This window comes from Dama dama, chromosome 6 (genome assembly GCF_033118175.1).
Source record: "Dama dama isolate Ldn47 chromosome 6, ASM3311817v1, whole genome shotgun sequence".
Lineage (NCBI taxonomy): Eukaryota > Metazoa > Chordata > Mammalia > Artiodactyla > Cervidae > Dama > Dama dama.
In genome coordinates this window covers 43,472,410-43,493,477 of record NC_083686.1, presented here as the reverse complement: position 1 = coordinate 43,493,477, position 21,068 = coordinate 43,472,410, and the positions used below count along the sequence as shown (strand labels likewise).

The window sequence follows — 21,068 nt, the reverse complement described above, 5'->3', positions numbered from 1 at the left end:
GAGATTCTTCCTTTCTAAAATAAGTCTCACGGAATTTTGAAAACAAGATCCCAGTTCCAGGATGAGCAGGTACTACTGGCACGTCAGGGTTTCCCTAGTGGTTCTGGGGTAAAGAATCTGCCTGCCAATGCAGGTGACATGGGTTCCATCCCTGGGTTAGGAAGATGCCCTGGAGAAGGAAATGGCAATCCCCTCCAGTATTCTTGCCTGGGAAACCCCAAGGACATAGAAGCCTGGTGGACTACAGTCCTTGGGTTCACAGAAGTCAGACACGACTTAGTGACTAAACCAGGACATGAATGTCAGTGCAACTACTGAGCACAATGTACACAAGAAACTGCATTTAAAAGCATGTGTTCTTGCAGACATCAGAAGCAAAACTTTCATGTAAAAACTTTTTTAATTGATATGGAAAAGTTGTTATGTTGAATGATACAAAATTTACCTTGCACCGATAGATAAAAAGCTACAAGATTCTGAAGACACCACCCATCCTTCTGTTTCTGATGGTTTTTTTTCTGTAAATCACAAGACAATTCAGTTATTGAATTCAAGAAATTTAAAAGAGGCTACCTATTTCAGGAGAACAGTTAAACACCAATTTTATAAACAAAAATTCTCATACACTATCCATGACTATGACTTTAAGAACTCCTCGTTTGACTAGTACCAAAGATAAGATCACAAGCTTCCTTCAAACAAAATGACTTCCTGGCTTGAATAAGACATCTGACAAGTCAAAAAGAAAATCACTGAAATCATATTGCGCAAATGAAAAAGCTGGGCAAAGGATATGAATAGGCTGTTCAGTCAGGACAAAATAGGAATGCCCATTAAATATATTAAAAGTGGCTCATCCTCAGAAATACTCAAGGAAATGTACTTTAAAAACTAAGTGCCAAGACTTCCCTGGTAGTCCAGTGGTTTAAAAGTCGGTGCTTCCAATACAAGAAGTACAACTCCGATTACTGGTCAGGGAACTAAGATCCCACGTCCTACCTGGAGTGGCTAAAAAAGAGGGAAAAACTAAGGGCCACTTTTTTCTTTTTACCTAGCTTTTTTATTCAGTAAGTTCCTAATGCCTAAAGATTTCAGGGTGTGCTATAGTAGGACAATGGCTTGGAAAAGCATTATGAAATTATTGTATTTCTTTTGAAGTTCATTACCTTTATCATTTATATCAGAAATAGGAATAAGACGGCCAATGCATAGAGGACGATTTCCATAGGGATCTCGGACTGCATAAATCACATCTTTGTGCATTATAAGCAGAGAGTATGCTGTGGGTGCTTCTTTCATTAAATTTTTAATCCTGGAATCAATTAAATAATTCAGTGAATAATCTTCATTATAAACACATGCAAGACAAAGGTCACATTATCACAGCTGCAAGCTCAGTCTACTTTTACAATTACCTTGCTACCCAGTCTGGGGTATCATCTTGTTCCTGAGGAGGGGTATAAGCCAGTAGCTGGGTGATCATTTCACTATCAGAACTTGTTGACAGACCAATACCATGACGCAGAAGCTATTTGGAAAGGAGAAAAGTCACAACCGTTAGAGGGGAAGCTTCAACTCTCCCTTCACCCAACAGCCTGCCATCACAGAAAGATATCAGATATTGTGTGGATGATGTTATAGAATCCTGCATTCTAACCAATGGTAGGTATGTATATCTAATAATATACTAATAAATACTGTATATCTACTGCTGGAGGCAATGGGAAGTCTCTGAAGCTTTTCAAACAGGAAAAAAAAAGTGCTTTAGGAGGTATACGGGAAAGCCTTTGAAAACTAAGTTTTACCCTGCAGTGGGTAGGTGGGGGGCAGATGGAGACAGCAGGAGGGTTTGGGCCTGCGGTTCTGACTGTCTCAGGCCAGTCCTGACAAATAGGACACAATCCCCACAAGAGGGGCATGCTGCAGTAGGGACTTTCCACCGGTTTGCCCTGGCGGTGATGGTGGCCCCCCACCCTCACTGGTCAGCCCGGATGCAGAGAGATGTGCTGAGATGAGCCGAGTGCCTGCGTGAGGGGTGAGGTCTAAAAATAACGAACGAGGTATTATCTGGAATTGAACTTTCGGTGGTGATCTCTAAACAGTTTTAAAATAATGTTTACTTCATATTTATATTTTTGACTGAATAAAAAATTTGTTTTCATTTGGTAGCAAAAAACTGTATTATTACAATGACAAGGCCAGAGCCTAAGAAGAGGATAGGACACAGTTCTGGGAATAATTAAATCAATTTTCCAAATCACCGTTCCAAAGCGATGCATCAGAACCACCTGAGGGGCATATTACACTACAGATTAGGCGACCTCATTCCCACCCCAGACTCTGGGGGGAATATCTTAGAATTTGAAATGAGAACAAGTACTCCGGGTAATTCTGTTACAGTTGTCCTTTGCAATTAGGTAACAGGTGGCAACAACAAGATAATACACTTTACCAAGACCCTCCTTACTTCTTTTCAATAATTTATCACAATCATGAAAAAAGCATTAAAAAAAAAAAAAAAAACCCTTACCTTTTTCCTTAAGCGAGCAGCATTAACTAATTCACCATTATGTGCCACAGCTATTTTCCCATGAAGTGTTTCAACAACAAAGGGCTGGCAATTTTCTAATTCACAGTTTCCTGTAGTGGCATACCTTGTATGTCCAATTCCAAGATTTGAAGTATATAATTTCTTCAAATTGTCTTCAGTAAATACGTGATTTACAAGACCCATTCCCTTCAAAGTCAAAATAAAAGCTCATCTTAGGGAAAAAAACATTAGTAGCACTTTTATAAGCTTCTGCTCAGACAATTCCAAATTAGAAAATGCAGTTCACTTAATTTCTCTGTGCTTCAGAATTCTAATCTTAAAAAAAAAAAAAAAAAAAAAAAGACTAACCTAATTGTAAGAACTGTGAAGCATTAAAATATATACCTGAGGTGGAATTCATATAACAAAATTAATCATGCTTGTTTTATAAGATTGTTGTTTAGTCACTAAGTTGTGTCTGACTCTTTTGCCATCTCATGGACTGTAGCCCTCCAGGCTCCTCTGTCCATGGAATTCTCCAGGCAAGAATACTGGAGTGGGTAGCCAACCCGTTCTCCAGCGGATCTTCCTGACCCAGGGATTGAACCCGAGTCTCCTGCACTGCAGGCAGATTCTTTACCTACTGAGTCACCTGTTTCATAAGATACTTCTTGATAAAACATTGAAGAACAGATGTACTAAATGGTTAACATTTGTCAACTATAATAAACTAAATTATAATTTTAAATTCAAAGTATGTTAAAGTATTCAAATAAATAACTTGTCTGAGTCAATCTAGCAAATTATCAGTGGGAGAGAAATGTGCTGTAGAAGAACAAATAAAAATGTTGAACCATGAACAATACAGGCTTGGACTGCACAGGTCCACTTATTCATGGATTTTTTCCCAATAAATATATCAGAAAAAAATTCTGGAGATTAGCAATGATATAAAAATACAGTGAGCCACGTAGCCTAGAGTAAAAAATTTAAGAAACTGAATATGTCATGGATGCATAAAACATTTGTAGATGCTAATCTATTTTATCATTTACTACCATAAAAATATACAGGAACCTATTATAAAATGTTAACATTTATCAAAACTTATGCACACAAAAAATATAAACCATAACTGGTTCTATTTGCTTTTTCAAGAAATGTAAACAAGCATAAGGGTGCAGTATTAAGTAACTGCGAAAAATGAACTGTAGTTCAGACTGCACTACTGAAATTATTTTGGAGCCACCTCCTGTTAATACTGTGGGGAGTTCAAGTGTTGCAAGTATCCACTTGAAAGCAAGTATGCCATCTAATGTTAATCACCTCTGGGTGAACCACTCATCTCTACATCAAGTTGCTTACTGCAGTGAAAAGCCTCTCTCCCAGCTACTGAGGATTTTCCTCCGTGTTTAGTGCGATACTGTAAACCTTGGGTGACACCCTGGGACTCACACAAAGCGACACTCGTGACACTGCAGTGCTCTCAAGAAGCAAAGCCGTGACTTCACAAGAAAAAGGTGAACGGCTTGAGGTCTACTCTAGATTGTGGCCTACAGCTGTGGTGGCCCTGCCATTTCAAGATAAATGAATCCAGCATACAGACCATTGCAAAAAAAAAAAAAGAAAGAAAGGAAAACACATGTTGCATTGTTGCAGAAATGCAGCTCTTAGGTGGGTTCAGGATTGCTATAAGAAAGGCATACCTATTAAATAAGATTTGAGAAAAAGTGCAGTTATTTAAATGAGGACAATGCAAAAGGAAGGTGAAGGATCTAAAGCTGGAGAATTAAATGTCAGCGAAGGATGGCTGGAGATTTTTAGGGAGAGGTTTGGCTTAAAAAACATCAAGATTTAAGGCCAGAAAGGATGGACTAACTCTCCTGTTTTATGCAAATGCAGTAGTGTTTATAATTAGGACTGCCCTTATCTACAAGTTGCGAACCCCTGAACCTTGAAGGGAAAGGACAAACAGCAGCTGCTAGTCTTCTAACTCATGACTGAACCATAAAGCCTGCACAACATGAACTGTTGTTCTGGATTGACTGATACCATTCATTGATGCTTTATTCCTGAAGTCAGGAAGTACCCTGCCAGTAAAGCACTGCTTTTTAAACTTTTGATATTGGGCAATGCCCTTGGCTACTCAGAACCCCGTAAGTTCAACAGTGTTGAAGCCAAGTGGTCGAAGTGATCTGCTTGCTCCCAAACACGACATCTCTAATTCAGCCCCGATTGTCAGGGGGTCATAAGGACGTTCAAGGCTCATTACAGTCCTATGGAAAGGACTGTCGGTGCCATGAAGACAACCCCAACAGAAAGAACGGCATGAAAGTCTGAAAGAATTACACCACTGACGATGCCATTGTCGTTACTGAAAAGGCTATAAAAGCCATCAAGCCTGAGACGAAGAATCCATGCCAGAGAAAACTGTGTCCGGAGGTTGTGCGTGACTTCACAGGATTCACGGTAGAACTACTCAAGGAAATCACGAAGGAGACTGCGGATGTGGCAAAAAATTAAAAATAACTGACGCAGATGAGTGCTTTTGAACCAGTGCCAGATGATAAGGAAGAAAACATGAAGAAAGCAGTGCCAGAAAACACACTGACATCAGACAGTCCAGCAGAAGGGTTCTGATTATTTAAGACTGCTTCTGACTTATTTTACAATATAGACCTTTTTATGGCCACTAAATTAAAGCAAATGGTAGAAGGACTGGTATTGTACAGAAACATTTTTAGAGAAGTAAAAAAGCAAGTACGTGAGACAGAAATTACGATGTATCTGTCAAGTTACACGCAGTGTGCCCGCCCCCAACCCCACTATCTCCTTCCACACCCGAGACAGGAAAACCAACCTCTCCTCAGCCTACTCATGAACGATGACTACTAGGATGAAGAACTTTATGATGATCCACTTCAATTTAATCAACAGTCATTAATCTTCATATTGTACAGTTAACAAAGTTATCTTATTGTGGGTGTGTGAGAGGTTTTGTGTGAAAATCCAATAACTATATGGTAAAAACCATATGAACATTTTTGTGTCAGTACCATGACCGTCACCCAAGCAGTCAATGTGTAGAAGATTATGTGCAAGACTGGTGTTAAAGTAGATAGCCCATCCTTACATTGGCATAAAGTAATGATATAACAATTCACTTATTATGTATAGGCTAGGCAACCAAAAAACAATCATATTGCTATTCCTTTGTTATCAATGCATGAATTGTTATCCCCTAAACAGGAATTTTTTCACATTATCTTTTCATTTTGGAGGTCTATGTTAGCAATATGTATACCATGTACAGTGTTCTGTACCAACTTCAGACTATACTAACATAGATACCAACAACTTATATTATAAAAAGTCAACATAAGCTTATTTTATCAACGAAGACAATACTGTACTATAATATCTATTCCTTGTGATTTTAATAATATTTTCTTTTCTCTAGCTTACTTTATTGTAGAACAATATATATAGTACATATGACATACAAAATATGTTCTATACTGTTAAAGGATCAACTATGCTTCTACATACAAATTATTTTTATTCAAAGTTCCCCCCCCCCCCATATACTACCTGTCTTCTGATTATTGTTACCTTTATCATCAACACTTTTCAATGTTTAAATATACCTTGTGTGTTTTGAATGTTGGTATCGAATTTCCATCACTGGTCACAATACCAGCACTCTCCTGACCCCTGTGAATATAAAAAGGTGTCAAACTGTTAAATTTACCCCATTGATAAATTTCTTAGTGAATCTTATGGAACATACTTTTCTCAGTAATACCCACGAACTCAGTCTGACAACACGTTAAATGCTGCCATCAGCAGGGCCACTTCCATCATGATGCTGACAATGATTGGAGCAGCAGATGAGACTGCATTATGCCTAATAAGCCAGGCACTGTCTTAAGCATGCACATGAATGATCCAATTTATTAGGCTTTCAAAACAATCCAACGAAGTAGTAACTATGATTACTGTTCACATTTTACAGATAAGGACAACACTAAAGAAACAAAATTAACTCATCTTGTGTCACACAGAGAATGGTGGCATGGCCAAGATTAGGACACAGACAACCTGATTTCAGACCTTGTACTTGTAACCTCTGTAATAGGTGACCTCTAAATAAGGTTGAGTATGTAGATACAACGTAAAAGCCCCAAATAAAATAGCAGGTAAAATGTCTGTGCGTACTGGAATCATAAAATTAATGTTTTTGTTTTGTTTTGCTTTTTTGCACTTCCCAAATGTCTTCTGACAAATAACTACCTCTTTTTTCATCAGAAAACAAATGCTGCTTCAAGAAGCCCTGAGCTGATCAGGCACTCTATCTCATTTCCTGACTTAGTGCTATGAGGTGAGGACACAGAGAAAGCTAGAGCTAGGCTTCCAGCTCAGCAGGGTAACACACTGGTAAGACTTTAAAGGGTCTGCACCACAGTGGAGTATAAACTCAAAAGATAAACTAAAAGCTCCACTTTTAGTTTAACAATTTTAGCTTAACAATTTTTAGTAGTTCTGAACAAATGCTATAAATACTAGATGTTTGTTAACAAATTTTTGTTCCAAAGAAGAGGTATCAGGGTAGAAATAAAAATTAAATCTCAACCATATATGTACATATACATTAACAATTACTAACATGATTTATTTTGTAGAAAGGATCTTTTGTAAAATTATAACAGGCATTTTAACGACAAGAGAAACTACAACATTAACTGCATCTGCAAAGTAAAAATTTAGAAAATTAAAAGTCAAGTAGTTTTGCTAAATCACCAATGCATTAAATACTGTGAACTATTATGCTGAAAACAGACATGCATAATACTATACATCCTATACAACTGAATAATTTGTGACTTAAGATTAATTTATTTAGTGAAATCATGTGGTCTTCAGTTAACCAATGTCAGAAGAACTAAGTGATTCACATCAGAGGGAAAAAAAATAACCTTAGTCACAAACCTTTACCGTAGGAAGAACCTCTGCCAACCATTTCCAAAACAAACAAGCAAAAAATCAACAATCATATAGTAAATTAGAAATAAACAAACACAAAAAAGGTTTTCTTTCCCTTTTGTCTCAAGGGTAATTTGTCCTTTTAAAGCTGAAATGAGTAACCTTAGGGATCTTCTAGGTCCAGGCTTCTTTAATCAGGAAGCCTGCTTATTTGGCAGTTTCTCAAGTTACTCCCCTGGGGCAGCTCGAACCAGTTAAACTAGATCCCTTCAGCTCTTCACGGCTTATTGACAACCAGCCGTCTGGTTTCCTAGGAAACAAAACCTTGGCTAGAAATAGTGAATCATTTCCAGGTCACTTTCAACATGGAGAGTGGAGCAGGAAAGCACTGGACTGAGGAAGAGGTTAAAGCTTTGCTAAGTGTCTGGGCAGAAAAAAATATACGAGAACAACTTTATGGGACACTGAGAAATAAAGGAATATTTATTTACATTGCTAAAAGGCTGCGGGCACTAGGAGTATACAGAGATTGGAAACAGTGCCGGGCAAAGTACAAAAATCTCAAATATGAATACAGAACAGTTAAATATGCCCACAACTCTGGAGACAGCTCTAAAACCATGAAGTTCTTTCATGATTTGGATGCCATCCTGCAGTATGAACCTGCCACACCGTTAACAGAGGAAGATGCAAGTGACAGGTGCCTGGCAACGCTGAGCCCAAGTACAGCCCCAGAGACCACCGAAGGTAAAAAGAAAAAGTACCCTTCTTTTGTTTTTACCTAACAAACTGTAAGAGAACCAGACTTCTGAGTCCATATGATAAATATAGCCTGAAATATCAAGGTTGAGAAAAACAACTGACCTGTTTGTATATGCTATTTTGCACAAGGTAAAAATTAATTTAAAAAAAAATAATTGAAATAATGCCACCAGTTAAAAAATCTGTAAAGTAAAAAAACAAAGACATTAAAATGGTACCAACTGCTAATGCCAACTGCTCCTTACTCCTGTCTGATATGGTTTTTGGAAAATGGATTGGGTTCTGAGAGTATTTTTAATCTTAATTTTATGAGTACTGAAAAAAATATATATGTATTGCTCAACTGTTGTTTTCCCAGCTCCAAAATAAGACAGAACTTTCTGCTCTGTATTAATGTTCCCACTTTCCTAAATTTATAAACAAAAGCACTAAAATACTAGTAACTGATAAAAATGTCATTACTAGTTTGGAAGAACATCTCTGTTTTAACAGAAAGTAAAACAAATAGATTTGGCAGGTTAAATTATTTATGATTAAATGCTTTAAATACTGACATACCTTGAGGATATTGTGCATTGGGTTCTAGATCTCTGCAATAAAGCAAATATCCTAACAAAGCCAAGTCATACAAACTTTTTGGACAGGGAAGCCTGGCATGCTGCAGTCCATGGAGGTGCAAAGAGTTGGACATGACTGAGAGACTGAACTGAACTGAATGCATATAAAATTTATATCACACTATACTGTAGTCTAAAAAACTGTACATACCTTAATTAAAAAATACTTCATTGCTACAAAACACTAACCATCATTTGAGCTAATAGTGAGTTGTAGTAGTTTTCATTTTTAATATTTATTCATTTATTTTGGCTGCACCAGGTCTTATTTGCTGCATTCATTATCTTTTTTAGCAGCATGTGAACTCCTAGTTTCGGCAGATGGGATCTAGTTCTCTGACCATGGGCAGAACCCAGTCCCCCAGCCACTGGACCACCAGGAAGTCCCAGAGTTGCTATTTTTAAGGGCAGAGTTGTTCAGTTCAAGCTCTGTGCTGTTGTGTGTGCTGAGTTGTTCAGCTGTGTCAAAATCTGTGGTATCTACTGTCGTCTCCCCCTCACATCCGGTATAATCTACTGCCTCCTCCCTGCGGCACAGCTGGTGGGATCTTAGTTCCCGAAGCAGGGACTGAACCCAGACCCCGGCAGTGGAAGAGAGCCAAGGCCCAACCACTGGGGCACCAGGGAACTTCCGACAACCAATTATCTTTTATCCAATTTAAAATTATCCCAGTAGGATAGACTATCAGAAGTTCAATTTCCGGTCAAGGTGTGGGGTATGATTACTTTGAAACATATTACTAAAGTAACTTCTTTCCAAAAGAACTGTACTTTAACAATGAAATGTCCCTTTTATAGAACAGGGGGCCGGGATGGGGGAGAGACTTTGCTGATTTAATAAATAATGGAGTATGCTAATCTGGGGCTTCCCTGGTGGCTCAGTGGTAAAGAATCTGCCTGCCATGCAGGAGACCAGGGTTCGATTCCTAATCGGGAAGATCCCCTGGAGAAGAAAATGGCAACCCACTCCAGTATTCTTGCCTGGAGAATTCCATGGACAGAGGAGCCTGGCAGGCTACAGTCCATGGGGTCACAAAGAGTTGGACATGACTGAGCGACTAACACTTACTTACTATGCTAATCTAATAAATACATATATAACACATATAACAGTGTAGGCAATCAATAACTGTTTACTTTGCATTTGTTTAATTAGAAGTACTGTGGAACATTTTACATATATTTACATGAACTGACTGTTCATGTCAGTTGAGGTCTTAGAAAAATTTGCATGACCTCCTTTCACCTTATAATTTTGGCTGATTTTTATTTAATCCACAAAAGTCAAAAGTTTTAACATAGTCAAACAGCTTCTTTTCTAAGGCTTTAAGTAAAGTGAATGAAAATCACTCAGTCATGTCCAACTCTTTGCAACCCCATGGACTATACAGTCCATGGAATTTTCTAGGCCAGAATACTGGAGTGGGTAGCCTTTCCCTTCTCCAGGGAATCTTCCCAACCCAGGGATCAAACCCAGGTCTCCCACGTTGCAGGCAGATTCTTTACCAGTTGAGCCACAAAGGAAGCCCTTCTAAGGCTTACACAGCCCTTCTTTCTCCAATTCTGATTCATTTATGACATCTTCTGATTTTTCTATGGTGGAACCAGCAGAATTTTTATTGGTGTATGGCAAAAAGAAGGCAAAGAAGTAAATGTGTGTTTTCTACTGTTGGGATCAACCTGTTTCATGCAAGGGGTCCTCTTTCAAGGACAGAGGACCTGGTCCCTTTTGTTAGGCAGTAGGTAGCCTGACTAAGCCTTGGGAAAGGACTCTTAAGAGGCTTCATCTTCTAAAAACTATAATCATCCTCAATCTCAGAATACCCTTGGCGTACTGCTGCTGTATCACATTCCTTCAGTGACCAATTTCCACTCTTTCCCTTTTCTTACTGTATACAAATGCATTACAAATAATGATTTAAGGGTTTCAATTTAAAATCTCCACTGTGTGGGTCCCCTGCATATAATTTTGGGATTCTTGCTAGGAATGATCAACCTGAGGGAAAAAAATTCCCTGAAGAAGGTGGAGAGAGATATTTCTTTTTTGCCCCCACCTGTATGTTCAGCTCTAAGACCTTTTCAATAAACAGAAGCAGGCCCTAAAGCAGATAAAAGAATAGTAAACCCTACCTTTCCTTGCTGTTCTCATCAAGCTCAGTCAATAAATTACCTGATGTCAATATGTCAGTATCTTTTCTTCTTCTCTCTAAAGAGAGTTCTTATGTAATTTAAGATTTTTATTTTCCATATTCCCAACTAAATCAAAAACATTCCCTAACTGCAACTTAGCTTCAAATAATTGTGAAACTCAATTTTAAAATGACAGTTTTTAAAATTATGTCGTGTGCTTTGCGCTAAGCCGCTTCAGTCCTGTCTGACTCTGTGACCCCATGGCCTGCAGCCCACCAGGCTCCCCTGTCCAATGGGATTCTCAAGGCAAGAGTACTGGAGTGGGTTGCCATGCCCTCCTCCAGGGGATCCTCCCGACCCAGGCAGTGAACCCATGTCTCTTATGGTCCCCTCTACTGGCACGTGGGTGCTTTACCACGAGTGTCACCTGGGAAGCCCTTTTCAATTTATGTAACTATGCCACTTGAATAATTATGGGCTTCCCTTGTAGCTCAGTCGGTAAAGAATCTGCCTGCAAAGCAGGAGACCTGGCTTTGATTCCTGGGTTGGGAAAATTCCCTGGAGAAGGCAATGGCACCCCACTGCAGTACTCTTGCCTGGAAAATCCCATGGATGGAAGAGCCTGGTGGGCTGCAGTCCGTGGGGTCACTAAGACTGAAGTCGGACACGACTGAAGCGACTTAGCAGCAGCAGAAAAACATGTGGAAATGACATAATCAAGGAGGGACATCTTAGCAGGGTTCTTTTATCGTATTGCAGGATTTCTCTTTCACATTACTAGTATCACTTAAAGGGCCTACTATGTTGAGGTACCTAAAATACAAAAATGCAAAAATATCTCACTTTAAAGACACAGTTTAACTTGAAAACTAACTGCAACCATCCTCAGAAACTTCAATTCTAGGGGATGCTCAAAATGTCAACAGAATGGAGGAAGTTAGATTTCTCTTTATATACATAGATATTTAAACCATATATACCACTATTATAAAAAACATCTATCATAAATCTATGATCCTTCATGCATACGATCAAATTCAACTAAAACTATTAGCGTTATCAGTTGTTAACCCAATTTTAATTTTCCTTGGCATTTATTTCTAAAAGGAATCCTCTCTTTCCAGGCAAAATGTCAGTTACATCAGAAGACAAGGAAGACACCTCAGGAAATCCTTTACTTTTGGTTTCTCAAGTCAGACCAATGGAACTAGGTAGGTATGGTACAGTCTGCTCAAAAATATAATGAAACTGATCTACATCAAATTGGAAAGTAAGACTGATACCAAATCTGAGAAAATGGGTGATTTTTTTTCCTGGTAGAAATACTTTGGAAATATTAGCTTCAAATCCCCAGTCTTTATGCTTTAAATATAGTAAGGAAGCAGATGGCCAAAATTACACATAGTAAGTGTGGTACTTAATATAGCCTTCAGCTACCCTGGAAGCTAAGAAAAGCAGAACTTTACATTTGAAAGTAAATAATATAAAATCCATAATGAAGTCAAGGATGATTTTATTCACCTAAAAAGTCAACATAAGTCCCATTCTTGCTTATAAATTCTTACTGAAAGTTAATGCAAGTGAGGAAAAGTGCTCACTTGATTTAAGATGAAAAACATCTTAAATTTAAAACATCTTTAAAAATTTTTTAAATAAGAACATCTTAAAATTAAATTAACATTTAATTTAAGATGAAAAACATCTTAAAACAAAGACATTAAATACAGCACAAAATAAAAGCACCTCCATACCCAGGTAAATACTATGGTAATTTTTTTAATGACTAATTTTATAGATGCTGAGGTCCAAACCACCTTCTTATTAAACATGAAATCTGAGTAAAATAATATGGTTGTGAAATAACCAATATAATGTCAAGAAATGCCATTATCATAAAATGAGTTGCAAAACTGTGCAGAGATCTAACACCAATTTATTAAAGGATTTATAACTAAGTAGAGACATTCTGCCTAATGCATTATGAAATTTCTGGCACATTTCTTTTCATTAAAAGGATATAATACTTCACTTAAAATGGCATTTGGTCTTTAACCAATGGGACATCTTTTATTTTCACAAAGAGTTAAGAAGCACCGATTATTAATGTGCTTCCTCTAAGCCCTTCATTCATGAATAGTCTTGGCTCTCAGTCCTGAATTGCACACTAGAATCACAATCTGGGGATGAAGGATGGGGGCAGTGGTTTATAAAGGCTTCACCAGGAGATTCTGACATGGAGCAAACGGAAGTCATTTGATACAGAAAAAGCAAAGGGAGGAGATAAATTGCTCACACTTATGGAAAAATTGTCTTCAAGAAGCTGCTTTATACATAATTATACTGCTTTAATGAAGTAAATATTACAAAATTATATATTCAACTTTCACTATGCACTGACATTAATCCCACATATTAAAGGAGCAGAATGGAAGAGAAAGAAATGCTAAAGAAGAAAGATGATCAAGATGTAACTAATTAAAAAAACAACTTTATTAAAGTCAGTCACCATCACAATAAGGAACAGATTCACGTTCTGTATTTTGATTTCCCAAGTAGTTTAAGACAAAAGCTACACTGTAATTTGCATTCCATCTCCCATAGAGAAAATTACTGTCTTTAGTAATGTTGCATCCAATTATTTATCTTGTCTGATATATGTAACCCATGTATCTCTTTCCCTCCCCACCCAATACAGGTGACTCTACAGCAATAATGGAACCCCCTAATAATCCAACTGTCATTCCAACTGTAGCAAATGAAGGAGGAAAACACTGGACTGTGCCAGAAGTCAGGGCTCTAATAGGCATCTGGTCTGATCAAGGGATACAGCAACAACTAGAGGGAACAATGAGAAATAAACGGATATTTGAACAAATTGCTGCCAAGCTTCAGAAACTTGGAATAGAGAGAGATTGGAAGCAGTGCAGAACGAAGTACAAAAACTTAAAACATGAATACAAGATTGTAAAAATGGCTAGAGACCTAGGCATGGCTAAAAGCATGAAATTTTTTACTGAGTTGGATGCTATTCTGGGACACAAGAAAACAGAAAACTCACAACAGGAATCCCAAGATGAAGAGCAAGCCACAGGATGTGCCCATGTAAAGATGGAAGAGGATCAGACAGGTAGGCAGGCAAAGAAAAGTAATCTTAACATCATGCTACCATATAAAAAAATGTCAATAACCTGAATATAGTCTAAGGTCAATGGCAATCCATTCCAGTACTCTTGCCTGGAAAATCCCATGGACGGAGGAGCCTGGTGGGCTGCCGTCTATGGGGTCGCACAGAGTCGGACACTACTTAAGTGACTTAGCAGCAGCAGTCTAAGGTAAATAGGTTTTACTAAATGAGATTCAACAAGCTAACTGCTCAATTTATCATGAAACAGAGTTCATGCAAATTTGATCAGAACACAGAATGGTGTAGAGTTATACAAAGCAAGAAAGGAAAATTGGATTTCTAGAAGTTTAGAAAGACCAATTTTACAGAAGTAAAAATAAAATTCTTGATGGCAGAAATTCAAAAAAATTTTCACATCAGTTGTGGTAAAATTGTGAGTAAACAGAAAAAGTGCATTGAAAAACTCAGAAAAATATAAAACCTGTGAGAATGTGAGTTCTCCTAGGACACATCATAAAATTCTTCAAAATGAGTTTAACCTAAAGAGTTGAGATGCAATATACACAAAGATATGACTGCATGAAATAAACTGCATGAGTTCTAGGCCAGGAGTTGGGAATTACAAGTCCTACCTCCGTCTCTGTGGAACTCTGAACTCAAGAGTACCTCCTTCAGATTTGCAATGTAAAATGGTGGAATGGGTGAGATGTTATTAAAGACCTCGAGTGGCCACAATGTTTCTAGATCTTAATATCAGCCTTAAATGATACAGTCTTAATTCTTTTTTTTAATTTTTATTCTTAATTAGAGGATAATTACTTTGCAATATTATGATAGTTTCTGTCATACATCAACATGAATGAAGTCCTAATTCCTAAAAGTATGAGTGGGAAAGAGAGGGAAATGACAAAGAGTTAGGATTGGGAAATGGTGGTGAGAAGTCCTAAAATGTTTCACTAATAGACAAGGAAAGAACTGGTCTGCTGGAGAACTATACATCTCCCCCATTGAAATTAAAATGTAAAATAACTAGTGATCAAGTAGCCCAGAAGCAATGGCATGATTGTGTTCATACAGCAACTATTGGAGATGCAGGTGAATATAATCTTGTCAGTTTTATGTAAAGACCTAGTTAGACTTATAACACCAGATGCTTACAGAGACCTAAGACTAAAATATGTTTAACGATGGGGAATCTAACTACAGAAAAATAAACAACCACAGTTTTTAGTATCAAGTTCACTCTAAAAGGGAAAATACTATATTAGAGCTTAAAATACAGTTCTAAAAGTAAATAAAAAACACACCACCATATATCCCACCATGTTCATACAGTTATTGCTGGAGATGCAGCTGAAGATGACTTGGTCAGTAATATGTCAGAAGACCTACGAGAGACATATATGAGACAAAGCCCTTGCACAGGTAAAACAACATTCTTGTTTTTATGTGTGTGTGTATGTAACGAAATACAAGTTATTATAAGATGCTGCTACAGACTCAACTGCGTCACTCCCAAACTCATCTGTTGAAACCCCAATCCCCACTGTTACTACATTTGGAGATGGGGTCTTTGGGAGAAAATGAGGTTTAGATGAGGCCATAAGGGTGAGGCCTGCAGCACTACCATGGTTTAATTTACTTATATACATTGGGCTTCCCAGGCAGCTCAGTGGTAGAGAAACCGCCTGCCAGTGCAGCAGAGGCAAAAGACGTCGGTTCGATCCCTGGGTCAAGAAGATTCCCTGGAGGAGGGCAGGGAAACCGACTCCAGTGTTCTTGCCTGAAAAGTCTCACAGTCAGAGAAGCCTGGTGGGCTACAGTCCATAGTGTTGCAAAGAGTTGGACATGACCGAACACACACACCCATCATATACATTATATAACAGCCACAACATCTAACATGCTATTATAAGAACATATACAAGTATAACATTATACAGTATTGTTGAATAATATTCACATTTCCAAAATGCAGAAATGGAAGGGGGAGATTATTAATGACAGTGAGGTTCCCTGTGGCTGCTGTTCATAGCAGCATCGGCATCATCTAGGAACTCATTCAAAATGCAAATTCTTGGGCCCCCTCCAGAACCAGAAACTGGGGGTGAGTTCCAGCAGTCCGATATGTATCTCGGTGATTCTGACACATGTTGAAGTTTGAGAACCACTGCCCTGTGGTGTAGGGCACTTAGGGTGTGTCTCCTCTCTGATAGTTTGCCTTTTAGACAAACCAAAATTGAGGGCAGGGGGGTGACCAAGCTCCTAAGCGGAAGCCTAGCCGTCATAGACCTTGTGCTGGTCTTTCAGTCCAAAGCTTCCTACAGCATCGAAAAGTTTAAAAACCAATTCTGATCTGGAAACCAGGTGCCCCACAGTCTTGGCAAACTTCACTTTAAAAGCTCAATGGGAGAAAAGGAAAGCGGCTAGAACACTGACAGGTGAAAATGGAGAGAAATTACGGAGACTAACCAAACAGGAACGTGCAGCTGACTAGTGGGAAAACAAAGGTAAACAAAACTCTGTGCTCCTAAGGATTCTAAAGGAATAACTGCAATGACCCTTTGTCACTGGAAGTTAAAATCAGATTACCACATACAGTGTTTAATAAGAAGGAAAGAGTTTCATGAAAAAGTTTAAAAACTTTGGAATATTTTTTATAATTTTTAAATCTTAAAAATTTTTTAAAGATTTTTCAAAAAAATTCAGAAGATTAAAGCTTGTTAGTCCTCTGGAGAACTCACTTAAATACAACATCTCAGTATAACTTCTTTTATGTAAAGGGAAAATATTAAGCCAGATGTAAACTGACAGGTTTTAAAAAATGATATGTTTACATGTTAGTATGGAATATATCTAGAAAATATGAAACAGGATGTTTACAGTCATTCTAGAAATAATGGTATTTTAAACTTCCAAATAAATATAAAAGTAAAGGTATAAAACCACATAGATCCCAGCAGCTAAATATGTAAGAAAACACTTTATATATACTTTGTGATGCACAAGTTGCTAGTCCACTACTTGGAAGACTGTTACGTTTAGCTAAAGACATGGATATCTATCTTTAGGAAAAAATCAGGTCAGTAGTTAAGAGGTCGGCTCATTTTGTTTTTATGTGCTTAGTCGCTCAGTCATGTCTGACTCTTTGCAACCCCATGGACTGTAGCCTGCCAGGCTCCTCTGTCCATGAGGATTCTCTAGGCAAGAATACTAGAATGGGTTGTCATGCCCTCCTCCAGGGGATCTTCCCAACCCAGGGATGGAACCCAGGTCTCTCTCATTGCAGACAGATTATTTACCATCTGAGCCACCAGGGAAGCCCATTTTGTTTTTATAGATTTTTACTAATAAATATTGTTATCGGAGTTGTCATTGCTCCATATTGTTAACATTCACACTTGGTCATAAAACTGATCTCCCCAAAAGTAACACTTTACTATCTTAAAAGTATACTAAGCATCTTTTTTTTTTTTTTTTGTATTTCAAGGAAAAATCCAGCTAAAGCTGTGGACCCCCACATTCTGGATAACTAATTAGTTTCCAACTTAGAACCCCTGGAGGTTTTGGTTTAGTGTTATGTTGTACAGTGGATTCAAGCTCCTGTATTTTTAGAGAAGATCATCAAGCATAGCCAAGGTGTCATGTTTTTAGAGAATAAGACCAGCAGAGGGCTGAAAAGAGTTAACACATAAGATTCGATTTGATTCCAGTTGGGAGAAAATTAGCTACTTTGAGTAAATTATCACTTTAAAAATGTATGACCAATGAAATACGAAGAAGCTAATCACTGGGAATTATCATAGAAGACTTAGGCTCTGTCTATTACAATAAGTAAAAGGAAATGATATCTTGGTATCTCTTATTTTTTTGAAGAGATCTCTAGTCTTTCTCATTCCATTGTTTTCCTCTGTTTCTTTGCAAAGTGAAGGCTTTCTTATCTTCCTTGCTATTCTTTGGAACTGTCCATTCAGATGGGCCTATCTTTCCTTTTCTCCTCTGCCTTTCTCTTCTCTTCTTTTCTCAGCTATTTGTAAGGTCTCCTCAGACTACCATTTTGCCTTCTTGCAAATTTCTTTTTATTTGTGAAGGTTTGATCCCAGCCTCCTATACAATATTAGAAACCTCCTTCCATTGTTCTTGAGGCACTCTGGCTATCAGATCTAATCCCTTGAATCTATTTGTCAAACATGTCCTTCATAAGAAGATGAGGTTACCCTGATGTACATCTTCACATACCCACTGTGGCAATATGCTTACAGCCCTCCATCTACACTTTTGCCTCAAGGTTTATTAATACAAACCATTGTCTAATTGCAGAATAATCATTCCAAGTAACTATATAGACACCTATACTTAATAACATAGAATTCTTTTTTAAAAATGTTCCAGTGTATAGGGAAGTACAGCTGAGACAAAAGAAGACTACCATAACATTGCTATACTTCAACACAGCAATCCAACATACACATATGAGGAGGAGCTTTCCCCAAATTACCAACAGCGGGGTTGTAAACATCCAGAACATAAACTGGTCCACCAGGACAAATTCCTGTTATATTTACCACGCCAAGCATTTTAATTTCCTTAAAATGTTAATCACTGTCTGCTTAATACCTCAATATGAAGACTGCTAAAACCACCTAATCTTAGAGTCTTATTATTCCTTTACAGGTATTGCAGTAAGGATTATTCTTAGTTACAATGAGGACTGAATGAAAAAAACAGCCGTAAGAGCTCTTTGGCAGCATTAAAATGTAACAGTGAAAGTTGTTAAACAAATTAGGTCACAAAGCACTTTCATCCTTTCAAACCAAGCTTCCTGCCTTGTGACTTTTAAGGCAGACTACTTTCCAGCGTTGTGGTGTTGGCGGTGAATCCTCTAAGGCCACCTTCAAATTTGGTTCAAGATGGCAAATGCTCTTGGCTTTGAGGTTACACTCTTGATGCTGGGATCCAGGCTGACCACGTTTTCAGTGCAGTCTTCACCTGCCGAAGTGCATTAGGGTTCTGTGAACAACATTTAAATTACTACTCTTGTTTTCTGACAGAGGAAGACACTGCAAGTAATGCCTCAGATGAGGTGGGCGGCCTCACAGTGCCACACGGTATCCCTGGGTCAGGTAAGGGATCTAAATTGTTGAATTTTAAATGTTCTTTTGATTTTTAAAGTCTAATATATACCAGTTGAAGTAGTTATAGGGAAGATCTCTACTATGTATGATCCCAAATGCCTCATTATATTGAATACCTGAGTTGGTAGAGTATATGGTAGGGGAGTAAAGAAATGTCTATTCCTACTTCTTACTAAAAAAAAAAAAAAAAAAAATCTGTAAATACTGAGACACTCTGTATTCATAAATATGCAATCAAGGATACCTGTTGATGAAAAGCAGCTAAATTACTCTCACTAATATTGGGGATTAGTCTGTCTTATTTTAAAATATTTGAATATGAATGTATGAAAAAAATTTTGATCCTCATATTGAAATTATCAATGCTTTACGTCAGTCCAGTTTGCTTTAAATGAATGATACTGAAATACAGGATGTATCTAAGTTTGAATAATTGTGAATCATGTTGATTCATAGGAAATCATATTCCTTTAGAAGATGCTAAAAGTTATTTACATATTATAACAGTGAGTGACACAGGCTGGAGAACGCTGGTGTGACAAGGCGGTCAGGGCACTTATAAACATATGGCCTTATGAAAAAATTAAGCAAGTGCTGGAACGGGGCCACAAGAAACAAAGAAATATTTGAGGAAATTGCCAGAACATTAATGCAGTTTGGAATAGACAAGAGACTGGAAACAATGTCATACCAAATACAAAAATTTTAAATTATGAATACAGAGTTTTACAAAAGAAAAATGTCAACCTTCAAAGAAAAATGAGATTTTATGAAGAAGTTGACGGCCTCCTAAGACAACCATCTCTCAGAACTGCCAAATGGAAACAAGGTTACCATGTAACCTTGGAATTAAACTTTTTAAAGTGAAAATTCTATAAACTTTCCTCTTTGCATTTAACTTAGCAAAAAATTCTTCAATAATAAATTCCTAACACTATTTTATGTTCAAATGGTTCCCTAAATTATTATAAACCACATACCTATTAAGTGAAGGATTTCAATTTCTTTTCAAATCTTTCCTAAAGATTTAGGAAAGATTAGTACCAAAATATTCCTAATTCTTGAACTCTTTCATCTGTCCAATCACTTAAATGTTCTAACTGTGTGTACTTGAATGCTTGAAAACTAATGCACTTTTAGACGATGTCATATAATGACTCTTTTCCTATGTTCTCTTGTTTAAGAATTATTTGAAAATCATACCAAAAACCCAAGAACTTTGAGCATCAAGAGAAAAGCACTTGAAGATGGTAAGAGTCTGAGATATACCAACTTTTCCCACATTGATTAAAACTGCTGTAGCTTTTTCCTGATACATGTTTATTCTTGTCCTTGACAAATTGAGACTATTGTTTATGAGCTGTGTGAGAGCAAAAAATGCTGAAAAATTATTTCTTTCATAGCTTATTAAGCGTGAAAGTAACAAAGTAAACATAAACTTTCCCACCTCAAATTTCTGCACAACTATCTATTCATCGTTCGCCTTTAACTTACACTTTTCTGTGATTGCCATTAGAATAGGAGGATGTAAAAGGAAACCCCCCACAAACTAGTAAGTTCTGAATTTTGCTTTTCTCCAAAGGTAATTAACAATGGCTATAACTTTTTAGTAATTCTACAAAAACGGAGAAGCCAGCTAATTATGAAGCTGTCATTACAAACCGACCCACTATAAGTTAACAGGTTACTCACAATGTGCGTACAAGCTGAGGGGCTTCAGTCGTGTCTGACTGTGTGTGACCCTACGGACTGTAGCCCACCAGGCTCCTCTGTCCATGGGATTCTCC

At 37.5% G+C, this 21,068-nt stretch overlaps 2 protein-coding genes across 7 annotated transcripts in view; one reads left to right on the top strand and one right to left on the bottom strand.

Moving 5' to 3' along the window:
- Positions 1-21,068, bottom strand: part of PPAT (phosphoribosyl pyrophosphate amidotransferase) — a 41,216-nt gene that overhangs the window by 14,431 nt on the left and 5,717 nt on the right. For all 3 annotated transcript variants that reach the window (XR_009693410.1, XR_009693411.1, XM_061145898.1), the window contains exons 2-6: positions 6,178-6,244; positions 2,531-2,737; positions 1,416-1,528; positions 1,167-1,312; positions 446-518 (exon numbers count right to left, since the gene is read on the bottom strand). Coding sequence is in view for 1 of the 3 variants with exons in the window: in XM_061145898.1 (XP_061001881.1) it covers positions 446-518; positions 1,167-1,312; positions 1,416-1,528; positions 2,531-2,737; positions 6,178-6,244 (606 nt within the window). In the remaining 2 variants the exon portion in view is untranslated. The remainder of the gene's footprint in view (positions 1-445; positions 519-1,166; positions 1,313-1,415; positions 1,529-2,530; positions 2,738-6,177; positions 6,245-21,068) is intronic.
- The window catches only part of PAICS (phosphoribosylaminoimidazole carboxylase and phosphoribosylaminoimidazolesuccinocarboxamide synthase), a 36,505-nt gene continuing 23,309 nt past the window's right edge, over positions 7,873-21,068 (top strand). For 3 of the 4 annotated variants that reach the window (XM_061145891.1, XM_061145889.1, XM_061145892.1), the window contains exons 1-6: positions 7,873-8,260; positions 12,147-12,233; positions 13,718-14,149; positions 15,482-15,571; positions 19,198-19,269; positions 20,466-20,531. In XM_061145891.1, coding sequence (XP_061001874.1) covers positions 7,879-8,260; positions 12,147-12,233; positions 13,718-14,149; positions 15,482-15,571; positions 19,198-19,269; positions 20,466-20,531 — 1,129 coding nt within the window. In that variant the 5' untranslated portion in view covers positions 7,873-7,878. The remainder of the gene's footprint in view (positions 8,261-12,146; positions 12,234-13,717; positions 14,150-15,481; positions 15,572-19,197; positions 19,270-20,465; positions 20,532-21,068) is intronic. The other variant, XM_061145890.1, reaches the window with a different exon arrangement.